This window comes from Eschrichtius robustus, chromosome 12 (genome assembly GCF_028021215.1).
Source record: "Eschrichtius robustus isolate mEscRob2 chromosome 12, mEscRob2.pri, whole genome shotgun sequence".
Taxonomy (NCBI): Eukaryota; Metazoa; Chordata; class Mammalia; order Artiodactyla; family Eschrichtiidae; genus Eschrichtius; species Eschrichtius robustus.
The window spans coordinates 49,038,818-49,057,887 of NC_090835.1; the positions used below are offsets into that span (position 1 = coordinate 49,038,818).

The window sequence follows — 19,070 nt, forward strand, 5'->3', positions numbered from 1 at the left end:
TGTATTCTGTCCAAAGGCAGAGGGTTGGATCCCATAGCACCCCACCCCCGCCCCATCCACCCCAGGGCTGGAAATCCATCTGCCCCTACTGGAGAAGGGTTTCTTCCCCTCCCCCCTTATCTCCTCATCACATAAGCTGTATTATTAACAGTTAACTTTACATGACACCATTTAAGTTACAGGATATCAGGGAAAAGAGTGAATATCACCCAAACACTTGGCATCCTGAGGAGGGTTTCTAAGCCTTGAATTCTTGTTTGCAGGAACCTCCCAACCAGGATGAGCGGTGATTTGGTTTACGGTGAGCCCTCGAATTTCTACAGAAAAAACTGAGAATGAAGGAGAGGAAGAAATTTCTACAGAAAAAACTGAGAGTGAAGGGGCTTGTGTCTCAGAAGACAAACTTACAGTTACCAAAGGGGAAAGGGGGGTAGGGGGAGGAATAAATTAGGAGGCTGGGATTAACATACATACACTACTATGTATAAAATAGATAACTAACAAGGACCTACTGTATAGCACAGGGAAGTCTACACAATATTCTGTGATAATCTATAAGGGAAAAGAATCTGAAAAAGAACATACATACATACATACATATATACATATATATATATATATATATATATATATATATATATATATATATATATATATATATGTATATATATAAAACTGAATCCTTGTGCCGAACACCAGAAACTTACATGATATTATAAATCAACTACACTTCAATTAAAAAAAAAAAAAAAAAGCATGTGTTCACCAAGAGGGAAAGTAGTAGACACCGAAAAAAAAAGTGAGTTTGCTTTGGGTTATTTGCTGGGTTGCTTTAAAGTGCCAGGCTTGGCTTATGTACAGGTTATGTCTTGGCCTCCAGCAAGCCTGCTGCAGGGAGATTTCTTGTTGCAACTACCCTCCAAACATAACTAAGTCATAAAACCCAGGACTTTCCTCATGCAAAATGTGCCTTAACAGCCAGCCAGCTTCAAAAATCAGTGTTACTGTCAACTGCTGTGGCCGGCGAGATAAGTGATTCACTCTGGGAAGAGACCTCCCCCAGAGTGAGTGCTGACGAGTACACACAAAGAGACTCCTGGTTTCCAATTCGGACACGGACACCACCACGCAGGGGCAGCATGCGGGGTTGGAATTGTAAAGGAGAGAAACCAAGTAGCGCCAAATCAAGGAAAGAGAATGATCAGAAAACACAGGCTTGGCAAGGCCTTATGAACAAAGATGATCACGTTACAAACTCCTGCGACAACTTGGGTCCTCCCCCGCCCCAACCCTGAATGAAGGTCTCAGCAAGACCTGCTCTGACAGCTCTATTTAAAACCACAAACTTCCCCACTCTCACCCCCTTGCCTCCTTTATTTTTCTCCAAAGCATTTCCTATCATGCAATGTACTATACATTTTACTTATTTATTACTTGCCTCTACCAGAATGTAAGCTACACGAGGGCTGGAAATTATTATTTTTTGTCTGTTTTGTTCCCCGTAGTAACCTAGTGCTTGCCATAGGGTGCATGCAAAGCATTTGCTGAATAAATGAAGGTGTGGATTAAACCCCACCCCCCACCCCCCAACAGCCTTTCGTGGCAAGGACTGTCATCACCATTTTATAGATGAGGAAAGGGAAGCTCGGAGAGAATTAAGTAACATGCTTTAGACCACGGCTTCTTAGATATTAATGTGCAAAGGAATCACTGGGGATCTTGTTAAAACACAGATTCTAATTCACCAAGTCTGGGTGGCACCTGAGATTCTACCTTTCTACATTTGTCACTTCCAGGTGATGCTATGGCTGCTGGACAGCTACAAGTCCAGACAAAACGGTGTTATGAGGCCTTGTAGTGGCTGTACAGTTTAGTGGTCAAGAGCAGACATCAACCTAGCTATTTACTGACCCTGTGACCTTGGCCATCCCTTTGTCTTTGCCTCTGTTTCCTCATCAAACTATCATGAAAATTAAAAGAATTTGTCCAGGTAAAGTATTTAGTACAGTTCCTCAACTATAGTAAGTTCTTAATAAAAATTTATTATCATTATTATTGTTGTTATTAATATTACTACTTTTTTTAGCCTAAACCTAATAGCTCCTTCTCAGAATACTAATGGAGTATTATTATTTTCTACTTCACCAACACAAGAAAAGCCTACGTTTAAGCTGAGAACGATGACCACTCACATCTACTATCAAAAAGTTAGCAACTTCTACTATATATACTATGTGAGAATTCTGAGGCAGGATCTGAAAAGTGGAATTGTTGGTATTCGTATTTTAAATTCTGATAGTTACTGTCAAATTGCCCTTCACACCAACAGTATTTGGGAGCGCCCATTTGCCCTCATCTTAACCAACAATGGATATTAACAGTCTTTTAGATTTTCGCCAGTTTAATGGGGGGAAAGACCTCATTTTCATTTGAGTTTGCGTTGCTCTGATTACTGGTAAGGCTAATGTTCATTTGCCATTAAATTCTTTTATATGTTTGTCATTAAAATTTCTTCTTTTGTGAATTTCCCGTTCCTATCCCTTTACCCATTTTTATAATTTTTGGCATTTTCCTTATTGATTTGTAGAAGTTATTTATATATTATTTGTCTGTGAACTATGTTGCCAGTATATTCTCCCAAATATCTTTTAGTTTTGTTTATGATGTATTTTGATCACACAAGATTTTGGTATTTGTATAGATTTAAATTTGTCAGCCTTCTCTTACGGGTTCTAGAATTTATGACTTGCTTATGAAGAAGAGCTTTCCCATCTAAAGATTATGAAAATATTCAGCACTTTCTACTAATACTTCTTCTTCTTTACATGTAACTTTTTCATCCATCTATTTTTTTTTCTAAGTGAGGTACAGGTTTTCCGTAATTTCTTCCCAAATGGATAGACAATTTTCTTCATTTATTGTGAAGGAGTTTATATATCTCGATTGTTTGGGGTGATTATTTCATCAGATATTTCTTCTGCTCCCTCCTCTCTATCCTCTCCTCTGGAACTCTAAATATGTGTATTTTGTTATGCTTTATGGTGTCCCCACGTCTCTGAGGCTTTACTTCTTTTTCTTTACAGTTGACCCTTCTTATCCACAAGCTCTGCATCTGTGGGTCCAATCAACCACAGATTGAAAATATTTGGGAAAAAAAATTCCAGAAAGTTCCAAAAAGCAAAGTTTGAATTTGTTGCCTTCCAGCAACTATTTATGTAGCATTTACATTGTATTTACAACTATTTATTACATAGCATTTACTTTGTATTAGTTATTATAAATAACCTAGAGATTATTTAAATAATATGGTAGGAAGTGTGTAGGTTATATGCAAATACTATGCCATTTTATATAAGGGACTTGAGCACCCATGGAGTTTGGTATCCATAGGGCAGTCCTGGAATCAATCCTCCACAAATACTGAGGGATGGCTGTATTCTCTTTTCTTTCAGTTCTTTTTTGGTTTTGCTCGTTTGTTTACTGACTTGCCAGGACTAACTATTCTGTGGAGCCTGTTTCTCATGAAGTGTGTAGCCTTTGATGTCTCTGCTCAGTAATTTTTTCTACACTTGTTTTTATTTTTAAACCTGTTTTCCTAGAGGTTGTCCTGGATCAGTATAGCTTAATTATCAGTCAATGTTTGGTCAGAGGTTGCAGAGAAATATCTTGATCCAGTAAGGCTTCCACCCTTAGCTGATGGACCTGTGTGTGGCTTGGGGAATGCATTCAAAGGTCAGGCAGTTTATAAGTGTGCCCAAGCTTTTACTTGCGGCATTCACAAAGCCTCATATTGAGTCAACTGATTCTCTTGGATTTTCTAGGGAGACAATAACATTGTTTGCAATAGGGATACTTTGGTTTCTTTCTTGACAATAAAGGTTATTCATTTCTTTTTATTCCTATGACGTCCAACACTGCTAAACTGGAGAGACAAAAGCAGGAACTCATGCCTCCACTCCGCAGGTGGGACAGCTCCTAATGTTCCAGCATCAGGTGGGAGTTTTCTATAGGTTCTGATAGGGGACCTTTGTCAAGCCAAGGAAGTTCCCTTCCATGCCTTCCTTACTAGAAGTTAAAAAAAAAAAAAAAAAAAAAAGTGGATGTTAAATTTAATTTTTGACTTTTTAGAAGCCCTCATCAAGACAATCATCTGGTTATATCATCTTTCATCCCTTTACTATTAATAGAGTGAATAATGTTAATCAATTTCTTTATGGAGAATCAACCTAGCATTCCTGGATTACATCCTTCTTTACTCAGGATAGATTCTTCTTCTAAAAGGAATCGATTTGCAAACATTTAGAATTTTTGTTTCTGTTTTCAAAGTGAGTTTGGCCTGCAGTTTCCTTTTTTGTGTTAATGCCCATTCTCCATTTCTAGTTTTGGAATCACGGTTATGTTACTATCCTAGAATGAGCTGTTCATCTTTTTCTACTCTCTCGAACAGCTTATATAACACAGAAATTATCTGTTCCTTGAAAGGTTGGTAGAGCTTACCTAAATAGCTATCTGGGTCTGGTGCTTTTTTAAGGCACAAGTCTTTGACTACACTTCATTTTTCTTTAATTATATAAGTTTCAGGTGTACAGCATTATAATTTGATGTCTGTATACTACTCATATTTTTTCCTGAGGTAATTGGTCTAGCTGGATTTTTTACCTCATAACACTTCTTTTAGGCTTTTTATATTTGCGGGCATTATATTGTGAAAATAATATCTTATAATTTAAAAATCTTCTCCATGTGAGTGTAGTTCTTTGATCATTTCTAGGGTTTTTTGGCATTACCACTCTTTTTCATTTCCTGATCAAATTTGCTATAGGTTCATCTATTTTACTGGACAAAAAAAAGCCCTCGTTTTTAGTTTTATTGATGTAGAATACTTTTGATTTTTTTCCATTTCACGACTTTTGCTTTATCTTCAATGATATCTTCACTTTACTTTCTTACAGTTGAATTTATTTTATTGTCCTTTTACTAGCTCTTGTTGCCAGTTTAGGTCACTTATTTTCAGTCTTTCCTGTTTTCTGTATATGAATAGTGACATTTTCTTCTGTGTGGGTTTTGTCTACAACCATTAGTTTTGATATGAACAAGCTTTCACTGTCTTTCATTTCTAATTTGTTTATTCCTTCCTCTTTGATTTCTCTTTTATCTAAAAAGTAAATTAAGATGGTGTTTAAAAATTCCCCAATAGTTCTGTTTTTGGTTGGTTGTTTGGCTAAACTTTTGTTGTCAACTTCCAAGTTTATTGCATTGTGGTCTGAGAATGTGGCTTGTATTACTTTGACTTTTGAAATTCTATTGGGATTTGCTTTTGTGGTGCAATACATGGGTAATTTGTGAATGTTCACTATGTTTGAAAAGAATGTGCATTCCCTTATTTACATACCAGGAACTCTACTAATTGCTCCATATACATTAACTTCTTCCATCCTCACCATGTGAAGTAGATAGTCCATTTCACAGAGGAGGAAAATAAGCTTGGAGAATGTAGGTGACTTCCTCAAGGTTACCAAAAGCTGGTAAGCAGGCAAGTACTAATGAAACCCAGACATTCTGACTCATTCTGTCTTGGTCTTTCTCTCTCTAAGAGATCACAATTGTTAGTTGCATTATTCAAATACTCATGATTTTTGAGCACAGTGTATTAAATTTTCCTGTAGTAACTGTGAATGTGTAAATTTCTCCTTGTTTTTCTGTCAGGTATTACTTTATATGTTTTTTATAGCTATGTGATTGGTTATATAAAAATTCATTTATATTACAAATTATCATTGGATTGTATCTTTAATCATTCTGAAATACATTTTTTTGGCCCTGTTTAACAATTTTTTTGCTTCAATTCTATTTTGTTATTAATATTCTTATGCCTGCTTTCTTTTTGTTAGCATTTGCCTTATCTTTTTTTGAATGCCTTACATTATGGGTCGTTTTTAAAGGTGTGTCTCTTACAAGTAACTTATGCCTGGGTCAAAAAAAAAAAACCCATCTGAAAGTCTGTCTTTCACTAAGGCATTTAATTCATTCTCAATTATTCTGATTATTGATATATTTGGATTTATTCTTGCCATCTCATATATATATATACATGTAAAAAATTTTTTTCTCCTTCACCTGCTTCTTCATGAGTTCTTTCTTTTCAAGTGCTTCTTATTCTTTAGTGGTTTGGATGTCCTACATTGCTTTTATTCTTCTAAGTTGCCATTAAAATTTTTGCATGTTTAAAGTTTATTTTTATCAAAGCCTTGAGTTAATTGGTACACAAACTTTTCCCCCAAACAAGACAAGAATCTTGGCTTGCTTTCACTTCCATCTTGCCAGCCTCCTAACTCTTATATTGAGAGCATTTAGATCCTCATTCCAGATTGTTAACAGTTTAACTGGCTTTTTTTGGGTCCTTCTGTACTACATTCTTGAGAAATCCCTCAAGTTTCCAGTCCACTACTTTATTCTTTTATATTCATTCTACTACACAGCTCATATACTAAGGTTTTTATTTGAATGATCAAAATTTTAAATTTATAAAACTCTTGTTTATTCTATTTCATGGGAATACTGTCTTTTTGCATCTCTCTGAAGACATCAGTCTTGTCCATTCTAAAATCTTCTTCTGTTTGCCTCGTTAATATAACCTCTGGTGTTAGTTATTCTTTTGATAGCAGTTGGTGCCTCGCTGTCCTGGGGTAGATGCTCCTCATTAAGTGGGTGATTCTTGGTGGTCTGCTCATCTTCTGTCTGTTCTGTTGACTGAGTCTACCTCTGGTGACTGGGGAGTGGGCAGTGCGCCCAGGAGGGGTGTGCACAGTAGTACAGGGGGAAGTACCTGTGCTTTGAAGTCAGACAGATCTGACTACAAACCCAGCTCTATTACTTACCAGCTGTGTGATGTTGGGCAAGTCTTTGAGTCCTGGTTCCTTAACTTGGGATAATGACCTTACCTTATGGAGCTGCTGTGTGGATTAAATTTAACAGCACATAAAAAAAGCCACTAAAGCCTCAGGACAGCAGTAAGTGGTATTCATTTTTTGTCAGTTATTCAGGAGAAATTTGTTCACTCCTTAGCCTTTGATCAAATGTGATGGATTTGATGGTCCCAACACCACTTTCATTAAGCAGATCTGTCTTCCCCAGATCATCCTTGGGGAAAACAATTCAGTCTTCCATTTCTAAGTTCAAGCTACTGTGTGGTCACTGATATATCAGGTGCATCTTTTCTTCATAGGGATACGGAGATCCTCATCACAAATTAATTAAGGTTCCAGTATCAACTGACTCATTTTGGCAGAAATTAGATCACGGGCAGCCTTGTCTGGTGCACATGCACTGGCGAGGGGGAGGGGGGAGGTTATAATTTACTAAGATATAAGTCTTGCCACCAACTTGGATATTCTAATGAATACAGGTATTGATATTATATTGATATCAATATCCTAATGGTACCCTATGGCAAAGTTATTGATGTGTCTCCTTGGAATATGATCCCTCATTCCCACCCAATTTTACTTCCTGGAAATCATGTCAGTTCTTTAGAATCACTGCCCAGTAGTAGGGACAGAACAAACCAGAGAGGTAAACCTTTTCAGATAGTTTTGCAGAAGGAAGAAAGAAGGGTATGGTATTTATTTCATGTTTCTTCTAGATTACTTTTAGAGCTTTTTGAAAGACCCAGGACTTTCACCTGGAATAAAGTGCCAGCCCTTCGCTCTCTGTAAGTCATCTGTAACTTTTTTCTTCCTGCATATTATTAGAAGCCAAACCCCTAAGCCTCCTTCTCCAGTGTTAGAAAGTTGCTCACAGACAGGTTTTCAGTGTCAACACCTGAAGCTTGAGTCCTGAGACGACCTCCCATCCTTTCCCCTGAACCTTCATCCCCTGCGAGTAAACTTAAGTTTGGAGCAGGATCCCACTCAAGTTCAAAAGGTCTTGCCTTCATGAGCCATAAAGCTTGTGACACATGTGCTACCTTGGCCCTCTCTTAGGCCTGTGCTCAGGGGCTCTGCTAAAAGGCCCATCTCTGCAGCAGGCCCACAACAAAGTGAGGTCGTTACATTTTCCAGGCAGGTTCCTATCAAGCTGTGTGAGAGAAGCTGTATCCTCAATCCAGACAGGAACCTTCCCTCCGGAGCAAGTGCCTATGGCTTGTCTCACACGGGTAGTCAGGCCCACAGAAGCCACTCTCCCCTGCAGCAGCCCGATCATTTGCCGGCAACGTCCACGACGTGTGCTTAGCCTCGGGGAGCAGGGCGCCTGGCCTTCCCCAATCCTAAGTCAAGAGAAATGAAGGTGCGGGTCCATGAGCAAACACAGATGATGCACCCCAGAATGAATGATGCACCCCAGAACCTCACCAACTGTCACGGGAAGTGACAGTGGTTTAGCACTCCCTGTCACACTGCCAAGAAATCCATCTGCTGTACGCCCTGCAGAAGGTGTAGAGAACAGTCACCTTTGCCTGTATGTATAAGAGGTGGGCAGAGAGAATGGAGAACCAGGTAGGGCCTCCACTGTACTCCTACACACGCTGACCACTCCCTCTGTCTGGAATGTTCTCATCACGTGTTCTCCTGGTGAACGTCTACACATCCCCTAAGCCCTGACTCCAAAAGCCTGCTTCGTCAAGCATTTGCTGTCCCCTCCCCAGGGTGGGGTCCACACCTCTGTACATCCCTGGGTCTGGGCGTGCCTCCATGACTGCATTAGGTACATGGCACTGCAGTTACATTTCACAGATCTGCCTCCTGCTAGACTGAATTTCTGCCAGTGTTGCGTGATTTATTCCTCTTAGTAGAGCCTGGAACATCACTGGTGCTTTCTCTGCCAGTGTTTGCAGAATAAATCAAGGATGATCTAGCACTTGTGATGATTTTTATTTATTTTTATCACTTCAACTATCAACATGCACTGTACCTCTGGGGGAAATGTCTACTCTGCTATAACTTTTAGTTATTCATCTTTATTTTATTTATTTATTTATTTATTTTTCGCCTGCACTGCGCGGCATGTGGGATCTTAGTTCCCCAACCAGGGATCGAACCCGGGCCCCCTGCAGTGGAAGTGCGGAGTCTTAACCACTGGACCGCCAGCGAAGTCCCTGTGATGATTCTTATTTTAGATGGGCCGGAGAAGTCTGTCATTCTTCCCCTCTCTCACTCTCTCTGTTATTTTCATGGTCCTCCCACTAGGCCTCCTGATGGTCTCTAGGGTCGTGGTGGCCTGCCCATGCTTTGGCTGTGCTGTGGGGAGTCGAGCGTCCCCACAGGACTCGGCACAACCCCAGTGGGTGGCGGGCAATGGAAACTGCAGGTCGTTCCTCAGGCCACCACCAAGGCTGTTTCTAAATAAAACACAAGCAGGGTGGTGGGGCTTGGAACACTTGCTCTGAGGGAAGGAGACCAGGAACCTCAGCTGGGTGGACACAGAAAGGAGTCCCACTGCACTAGGCTTCCTGTACTAATCTCTCCTACGTGAGCAAAGGCACTCTCCACTCACAGGCAGCTTGACCTCAAAAAACACTTCGGGAGAACAAAAGACTCTCTGGTGAAGTGTAGAGGCAGGTCTGTCCTGTCCAGGGACCCTGGCTGCAGCCCCAGACACTTCTGAATGAATTCTGAACCAACAGTTAGAAAACTGTGTTGCAGAGTCAGGGCCTTAGGTGGGGTGATAGCTCAGACCCGTGGGGTCAGCCAGCACGCCCACCCTCAGCAATCTATACAGATGATGGATACCACGGGCACTGTTGAAGGGAGAGAAACAATCTGAGGGTCCCGTGGTGTGTGGGGAGGGATGGAAGATATGTCCTCTCTCAATGCCTGCTCTCTGCTCCTGGGCTTCAGGTGGCTGAGGAGGCAGCTGGCTCCTGGCTGCCCAGGGGCCTGTCCAAGACTGGGGGATGGTGGTGGCTGAGGGTGGGGTACGGGGGGATGCCACCAGGCCTTAGGGGCCTCTCCTAGTGTAATACAGGGAAGGAGTACTGGTTTCTCCTAATAGGAGTGAGTCTGACTTGCACCAAACCACCCAAATGCCCAGAACAAGAGCCCCACTCTATTCAAAGTCCCGAAAGGCCAGAGTGGAGGACGTCGCGAGCTGTATGACCTGCCCCAGTAGGCATTCTCGGGCGCTGCTGAGCAAGGGAGGGGCCGAGGCTGGGAACCTGGCTGAGCTGCAGGACGCCCTTGCTCTCAGCCCTGTGGGCTTTAGGGTAGAGGGTGTGCTGCCCACCAGCCTCTGAAACAGTACCTGGGACTCTTGCCTCATCACTGCATCCATCACGCACTGGCTTTTACGTTTCTAGTCTCATCATCGCTCTGGTCTCCGGTGATGACTGTCCATGAGAACACAGTACTTCACTACTTGCTTAGTGAGAATTTGCCAGTGAGCTTGATTTTCCATACCACACAAACGCCAGGGGCCTCTGAATACGGGCTGGTGTATCCAAGCAAAGGCTTGGCCGTCCTTGAGAATTCTGTTACATACTTTTGAAAATTCTCAGTACCGGTTTGCAAATCCAAAGGGTCTGCTTCTGAGAACTCAAGAGAACGGAATGCAGGCAGCTCACAGCACTTGGGTTTTCAAGAGTCCACTCAGCTGGATGATCAGTCAGGCAGTTCTGCAAATCGTCAGAAAAACCACTTCTCATGCCTTCCCGCCAAGCCAGCTATTTACAAACACGTCCCAAAGTCCTTTTGAGTGGCTCCTGCTCGGTCTGATGATCAGTAAAGAGAAAAGGGGGTGGACTTGGTGCTGAGATACTTTCAGAATCCGAGTGACTTACATTTCTTGTTTTGCTCAATAAATAATTTTGTCCATGGGGGAGCATTTTTCTCTATGACATTATAGATGTTTATGTGAACGGCTCATAGAACATGCTCTGTGAGGAGAGCATCCCTAGCTGTGGGGACAAGGTGGAGTGGCTGGTGAGATGAACATTATGTAAGGGGGCAGATGGGAGCACGTGGGTGGCAGGAACCTCACGCTAAGCTCAAACCGTGGTAGCTGTAGGTGCAGAACACTGGGGGGCTTTTCTACCGCTGTTTCAGCAGAGCGCCCAGGCACGGGCACTTTGTGGAGCAGGAATGGAATACCGTGAGCGGTGGGGATGGCCAAGCAGGCAAGCCAGGAGGGGCACGTGTTCCGCGTTCAACATTTCCCGTGGTCCAGGGTTTCAGCCCACGTGACCCAAGAAGACAGCAATGCGGGAAACCATCATCGCCATCACATGACGCTTTCTGAGCCTCCTGTGCGCTCAGATGTGTCACATGCCGTGGGTCTTGCTGCCCTGATTTTCAAGCTATCCATGGAGAGACTGTCCCTTTGTCTGGCTAGCTGTCCCTCATGTGCCCGTGCAAGAGGAACAATTCAGTGGTGCCCTCAACGTGGACCACACTCTCTCTCCTTATGTAGTGACTCTCTCAACCATCACACACCCTCCCTCCCAGGAAGGGTCACCCTCACACCCAGTCACTCCAGACTCTCAGGCACACCGAGGCGATTTTTATCAGCATGAAACTTTTCCTGAATTCATGTAGAAAGAGTAAACGACTCTTCCTTTTGTTTTATACTGTGGGTTTTTTCTTTCAGTCCAATATCAAATATTGATTGAGCACATAATATATGCCAAGCATTGCATATAGGAGGCCCTGGAAATACAGCAGTGAGCAGACAGAAATCCCCGTCCTTATATTGTATGGGGCCAGGAGGAGGCAGATAATCTAGTCAAATAGGGAAATACATGGTATGTCAGCTGGTGATGAGGGTGATGGTGAAATACAAGCAGGAAAAGGGGGTGAGGGGTGCTGGGACAAAGGCTGGCCAGGGAGGGCCTCTTTGAGGAGGTGATATCTGAGTAAGCACCAGGAGGATGTGAGGGCGGAGGTCACGTGGCTCTCTGGGGGAGGGCGTGCTGGGTAGAGGGAAGATCCGGTGCAAAATTCAGGAGGTGGGAGAGTATCTGCCATGCTCTAGGGCCAGCAAGGAGGCAGGATGACTGCGGTAGAGAGAGTGGCGAAGAGGAGGAGGAGGAGGAGGAGAGGTCAGAGGGGGCAGGAGACAGACTGTGAGGTTGGCTGAGGTGCTGGAAGAATCTGTGGGGTAAGTGAGCCACTGGAGGGTTTTGAGCAGAGGATGACATGACCTGACTTAGATTTTGGAAGGCTGGCTCTGCCGCTGGGGCAAGAACAGATGGCAGGGGTGCCAAGGCAGGAGCAGGGACCCGAGTGAGGGGGCCGCTGCAATAACCCAGATGACAGATGACAGTGCCTTGGGCCAGGGTGCTGGCAGTAGAAGGGTCAAAAGCGGTAACATTCTGATTTGTTGAGAAGGCAGAGACATCAGATTTTCTGACGGATCAGGTGTGAATTGTGGGGAAAAGGCATCAAGGGTGACTCAAGCAATTGGAAGGACTGAGTAGCTGTTGCTGAGATGCAGAAGGTCGTGGGGGGAAGCAGGTTTGGAGGGGTACTGTTGAGAGTTCAGCTGTGCAGAAGACTGAGATTCCTGTTAGGCATCCAGGTAGAGATGGCCTGAAGGTAGTTAACTGTCAAAGTCTGGGATTCATGGGAGAGATCTGGACTGGAGAGAGAAACATCTGGTGTCATCAGCACAGACTGAATATAAAGCCATGAGTCTGGGGGAGATCTCTAAGATTAAGGGTGGTAAAAAAGAGACCCTGGGCCCTGTAGAAGTTGGGGAGATGAGGAGGAAACCAGTGAGAAAGGAGAAACCAAGGGAATGTGATGTCCTAGAAGCCAAGGAGGTGGGCGGAACGATCATATCCTAGTTGAGAGAAAATCATCTACAGCTGACTTAGGATCAAGTTGAATGGCATATTCTGCACATGAATTTGAGTTTCAACCTACATTTCTGTCCTATGAACGAATCCTTCACCCTCCAGGCATCAGTGACCCTATGAGAATCTTTATGAGTGCTGGGGATCTTCCCCTTAGAAAAACACATTCAGATACGCACAAGACTACAGACAGTTGCTGGTGGTTCCCAGAGCCAGTAAAGTCCATCCCAGAAGTCAGGTTCATAACTGACGCTTGCCCATCCCCAAAGAGGTCTTCTCATGGCATGAACCAAGCTGTCTCAATGTAGAAATTCAGGTGTTGCAGGTCTCCTGGCTTCTCCAGGTATGTTTCCAAAGGTAGAATGAGTTAACCTTTCTGGGCTCTTGGGTGGAATACAAAATGTGAATGGCCTGGCTTGAGCCTGAAAGCAAGTGTGAAAACAAATGAGAACTCACCACCATCTCCTGCACATGAAACATCTCAGCTCCTCCAGGTGACAGGCGACTGGGGAAAGAGATGCTGACAGATGACCCAGGAAGGGTGCTTGGCCCAGTGTTATAGACCTGTGGGTGTGAGACACACACGGCAAGTTTTAATAGAAATAGAGATCTTCATTTCACGTCCTGCAATATATACTCTAAAATCCTTTGAAATGATACACAGAGATACTAGGGTTTAGGATACAGAAGGTCATGACTTGAAGTGAAGTGAAATATCAAATGATAAGAGATTTCAATGAAATAGAAATTTTTCGAATATGCATTTAACATCCCCAAACCTTCAAATTACCTTCTTACCCTTTAGCATTTTCTTGTATTCTTCCAGCTAAAAATTATATTTCTTTTTACACACCTGGAAATTTACTCATAGACTATTACACTTGGTGGGGATTCAGAAATAATCTAGACCAGTATTTCTCGAACTTTAACACATATCAGAATAACCAGATGGGCTTGTCAAAACATAGATTGGGGCAAGGTCACGTCCAGAGTTTCTGCAGTTGTAGGTCTGGTTGGGAGGGGGTGGGTGGAGGCTAAAGGATTTGCATTTCTAATGAGTTCCCAGGAGATGCTGATGTTGCTGGCCCAGGAAACATACTTTGAGAACCACTTATTTGGTCCAACGCCTTTCCTTTTACAGTTTGAGGTAACTGAGACCCTCGAAGAAAAAGTGGGTTGTCCCCAAACCAAATGACCTAACTTACAGAAAGGGCTGTTTTTACTATACTATCTAGCTGGTTTGGTTTCTCCATAACTTACAGCTTATCACTTGCTAATACTGTTTGATGACACCTGTGCACCTCTTTTCTGTCCCAGCATTTGGTCCTGTAAACTTTACCCCTCTCATTCCCACCACAGTCCTCCCTATTTTCTGTTTCCAGCAGCCCATTATCTCCTGAGAAATGAGAGAAAAGATGGCGGCCACAAAAAGACCGATACAGGAAAGGAGATGGAGCAAAGGCTGAACACGAAACTCAAGGAAGAAATGGAAGATGAAGGAGAGTAAAAGAGATGGGTAGATGTGTAGAGATAGAAAGTAGATTAGTGGTTGCCTAGGGCTGGGGGGAAGGGGGAATGAGGAGTGTGGCAGGCAGAAGAATGGCTTCCCAAAGATGTCCATGTCCTAATCCGTGGAAACTGAGTATATCACATGGCAAGGGGGATTTCAGGTTGCTAGTCAGCTGACTTTAAAATCGAGAGATGATCTTGGATTATCCAGGTGGGTGCAATGTAATGGCAAGGGTCCTTATATAGGGAAGTGGGAGACAGAGTCAGAATCAGGGAGATGTATTGTAAAAGAGATCCAACTGGCCATTGTTGGCTTTGAAGATGAAGGGGGCCATGAGCCAAAGAATGCGGCAGCCTCTAGAAGCTGGAAAAGGTAAGAAAACAGATTCTTCCCTAGAACCTCCAGAAAGGAACGCAGCCCTGCTGACACCTTGCTTTTAGCCCAATGAAACCCTTTCAGGCTTCTGTCCTCCAGAACTGTAAGATAATAAATTTGGCATAAAGTTCACAGTAATTTGTTATAGCAGCAGTAGGAGACTAATGTACGGAATGACTGCTAATGGGTATGGAGTTTCTTTTTGGGTGATGAAAATGTTCTAAAATTAGATTATGGTGACAGTTGCACAATTCTGTATAAACAGAATTGTGGAAAAAGTCATTGCCTTGCACACTTTAAACAGGTAAACGCTAAGGTACGTGTCTCAAAGATGTTGTTATTTTTTAAAATTAATTTTTATTGGAGTATGGTTGCTTTACAATGTTGTGCTAGCCTCCACTGCACAACAAAATGAATCAGCCATACACATACAGATGACCCCTCCCTTTTGGACTTCCCTCCCATTTAGGTTACCACAGTGCATTAGGTAGAGTTCCCTGTGCTATACAGTAGGTTCCCATCAGTTGTCTATTTTATACATAGTATCAATAATGTATATGAGATATTATTTAAAAAAAAAAAAAAGATGGGTAGGAGCAAGAGAGAGGAAGAAATGAAACACTGCTTGGTGGCCTGGGGGCTAGACAGAGAACTCAGGGATTCAGGGCATCTCTGAAGCTGAGGTCAGAAGGGCAGAGCCAGGAGACGGGCTGGACAAGTCACCGGGTCTTCACACTTGACAGAACGTATAAGGATCTAGCTCCAGCAAGCTCTTCCCTAGAAAAGCATGTTTTCGTTTTTTGCAATAGTGAGTTCTGCTTCAGAGAACAGACACAAAAAACGGTTGAGTGGATGAGCAGTTGTTGGCAACTCTTGATTCAGAAAGAACACAATTCACCCATAACAACAACCCTAAGGCACAAGAAAAGGAAGGAATATCCAACCACGATGGAAATAGCTAATTTGAAGTGAAATGTGACAGCACAGAATTGAAGAGAAACCCATTGACCTGTCTGGGAAATCCCAACTAAAGCACAAGTGGGGGGAAGAAAAGAAGATTATGATTTTGTTTTGCATGATTTCATCCATCAAAACCAGATGGATGGGAGAGCTTACATTACCTTATTTATTTATTTTTAACAAATGTCTTAACGTCTGACTCTCTGCAAATGTTCTTGTGTAACATCTGTATTATTTTTCATCATTTTTCAGGTGAGGGAAATGACTGATGGTGCAAAAAAAAAAAAAAAAAAAAACCGGCCAACTATCAATGGTCAACAAATTATTACGTCTCTGTTAAGAAAACTCTGATGAAACTTTGAAACCAAGACTAATATCTCTGCCTTTCTTCCATCAGCATTTGCAGTGGAGTCTTTAAACAATGACGCAGCTTGTTGAATATTAGCTTTGAAAAGACACAGAAAAAATATCTTTATATGGAAAGACTTGTGCTTTTCTTCAGGAAGGATGTTGCCAGAATAAGGAAACATAGAATTTTATCCATATCCCTGACCCCATTCTCCCCCACTATCTCTACCTTTTTCTGGGGGTCACTATCACCATCAACCTGGTCAGTGGCTTTCCTGCAGGATGGTCAGAATAATGACAGTTATACCAGAAAATTAGTCGTCAGAGAATTCTCAAGGAAACTGTCAGCTTTGCTAACACAAGAGGATTTCCTTCCAATCAATGACACACACTATCTATCTTTCAGACCCAGCCAACTTTCTTAATCCTGAACGGAATGCTATGTACTTCCTCAGGCAACTGATAATCACGAGGAGAATCTAAGGGTCATGCCAATCACTCATTTCTGGCACCCCTATTCCCCAGCCTGTATCTACGTCAGGATACAAGAAGAAAGCTCTTTGCCTGAATACGAAACTTTAAGCTCCCTGCAAAAATGCATTCAGAGAAACATGATGTAACCACATGCCCTCAGATTTCTTTCTTTCTTTTTTTAAAGAGGGGGAAAAGAACATTTTGTGTATCTTTTGAATATGTTTTTGTATAATTGTTATTCTTTTTTGTCTTCTCCTTTCAACATCTATACCCTCTTTTAAAAAAAATTTTTATTTTACTGAAGTATAGTTACTTTACAGTGTTGTGTTAATTTCTGCATATACCCTTTTCATTACATGATGTGTGTCATTTGACCCCTTCTCAATAATGTTTTTGACTGTATATTTTATTGTAAGACACCTCCAAAAGTTTAGTTTAAGTAACTAAACTTACTTAATTTGTAAGTAGTTAAAATTAAAATGATTTAAGCAAAATGAAATAACTCCATCTGGCCTTTATCTGTTTTCTATCCAATTACAAAAAAGCAATGGAGAAAAAGAAACTAATTCTGAGAAGCAATTCAGAACCACTGAGGCCCTATTCCCAGCAATCACTCTAAGGTCTCAAAAGCAAGGCTAACCTCATCTTTCCCTTTTTCCCTGTAAATCAAACATAGAGTGTGACAGCTGGGGCTTAGCTGGCCGGCAGGCGCCTCCTCTCTGAGCTGGGATGTGTGCTATCCATCATGGCTTCGGAGGCCTCTTGCCTGGGAGAATGCTTTGGAGAAAGGAAGACCATTGTTTGTGAGAGGCCACAAATATTTTACTGCCTCCCTCTCTGGACCCTCACCCCATCTTTATTCGTCATCCCCTTGGTCCACCTAGGAGTGGCCACAGGGAAAAAAAAAAAATAATTATTTGGCCATAGCAGCAGATGCCAGACCGGGAAACTATCTTCTCTGTGGGGAAGGATGGAGGGGAGGCAGGGGAGGGCTTCGGGAGCTAGAGCTGGAGAGATGTGGGATGTGGATTACGGTACACTGTCTCCATCACTTCATCCCCAGCTCCTGGCAGGTGCTGAGCTACACAGGGGTGTCCAGGCAATGCCCGCCCAGTCCTGGCCCCAGCCTGGCTGATCCCAGCTCTGTGCCCTGCAGCATGTCCTCTACCCGCTGGGCCTACATTTCCCGCATTTGTCAATTGAGGAGAATGCCTGGATTCTCTAACTTTATGTCCCTCTAACTTTACGTTCAAAGACCCTCCTGTTGAACAGCACTGGCCTGAAGGGTCTGTACTTAGAGCAGGGCTCAGCAAATGATGGCCTGTACACCAGATCTGGCCCGCCACCTGCTTTTGTACAGCCTGCGAGCTAATATGGTTTTATATTTTTAAATGGTTGGGAAAAAAAATCAAAAGAAGATGAACATGTCATGATATGTGAAAATGATATGAAATTCAAATGTCAGTGTCCACAGCTACAGTTTCGTTTGTGCATGGCCTATGGTTGCTTCCATGCTACAGAAGCAGAGTTGCATAGTTGCTGCAGAGACTGGATGGCCCGCGAAGCCTAAATACTTATCTTCTGGCCCTTTGCAAAAAAAGTGTGCCCACCCCTGGCTTCCAGAAGGATGCTGTCCTTCACGGTGTCCACAGTCCACACCGAGTGGACCTGCTGGACACAGTGCTTATGTGATGGAAGAGCCAGCCCTGTTCTTTGGGAGAGCAGCGTGTTTCCCCTGGGGGAGTTCCCATCGCTCACACTGCTTTGCTCTTGTAAAACCCCACTTCTGAAAGGCTGTCCCTCTGTGGGAGGAGTGGGCTCCTGGCTGAGTCAGTGTGGAGAAGTCCAGGATTAAGGAGACACGGCAAATCCTTGAGGCTGCCCTGTCCACAATGTGAAGAATGATGGAGAACTGAAAGGGGTCCTTTGGGGCCATTTGGGCAGGGATGCTGGCCTGGCCTCAGCATTCAGAGCATTCATGCAGCTCTCCCTCCAAATACTGAAGAGCAGAGGGGTCTACACAGCAGAGTACCACACAGCAAAGGGATTAATTCTGTGTGTAGTTATGGAAAACACAAACACACACACACACACACACACACACACACACACACACACACACTGCTCCAGCCAACCAGGCTGGGAAGAGTTTCTCTTGGAAGGAGCCTGGCCCCTTCGTTGTCTTTCATAGAAGGCACATCCCTTGGGCCCTTCCATTGGTCCCCAGTGACAGAGAAGGTCTCCAGGGGTGGATACCTGAAGGGTAACATTGAGAGGCTGGAAATGACATTCCAGGTCTTCCAGCTGAATGAAGTTGGATGCGTCCACAGACTCGCCGTACACAAAGGAGGTTGGAGACATGATTCTGAAAGAGGAAAGTATGAAATCTGTCATCCCAACCCAGGGTCACTGTTATCCTGAGAACCCAAACATCTGTCCCTATTTAATCTAGAACCTGGCTCCCCCCAGTGTCCTCCACCAAACACTTCCCTTCTGGAACTGTTCCTTCCCTCTCCTGTAAATGGACACAGCCAGACCTACGCTTTCTAAACAGACATTTCCAGTAATGTCTTGTCATCTTAGGTGAAATCAACAAGCTACTTATACAAACATGTA

The 19,070-nt window shown here is 43.1% G+C and overlaps 1 protein-coding gene across 2 annotated transcripts in view; it reads right to left on the reverse strand.

The window, feature by feature from the left end:
- The window catches only part of ITGA9 (integrin subunit alpha 9), a 354,422-nt gene that overhangs the window by 50,043 nt on the left and 285,309 nt on the right, over positions 1–19,070 (reverse strand). For both annotated transcript variants that reach the window (XM_068558926.1, XM_068558927.1), the window contains exons 22-23: positions 18,711–18,819; positions 13,244–13,351 (exon numbers count right to left, since the gene is read on the reverse strand). In XM_068558926.1, the coding sequence (XP_068415027.1) occupies positions 13,244–13,351; positions 18,711–18,819 (217 nt within the window). The remainder of the gene's footprint in view (positions 1–13,243; positions 13,352–18,710; positions 18,820–19,070) is intronic.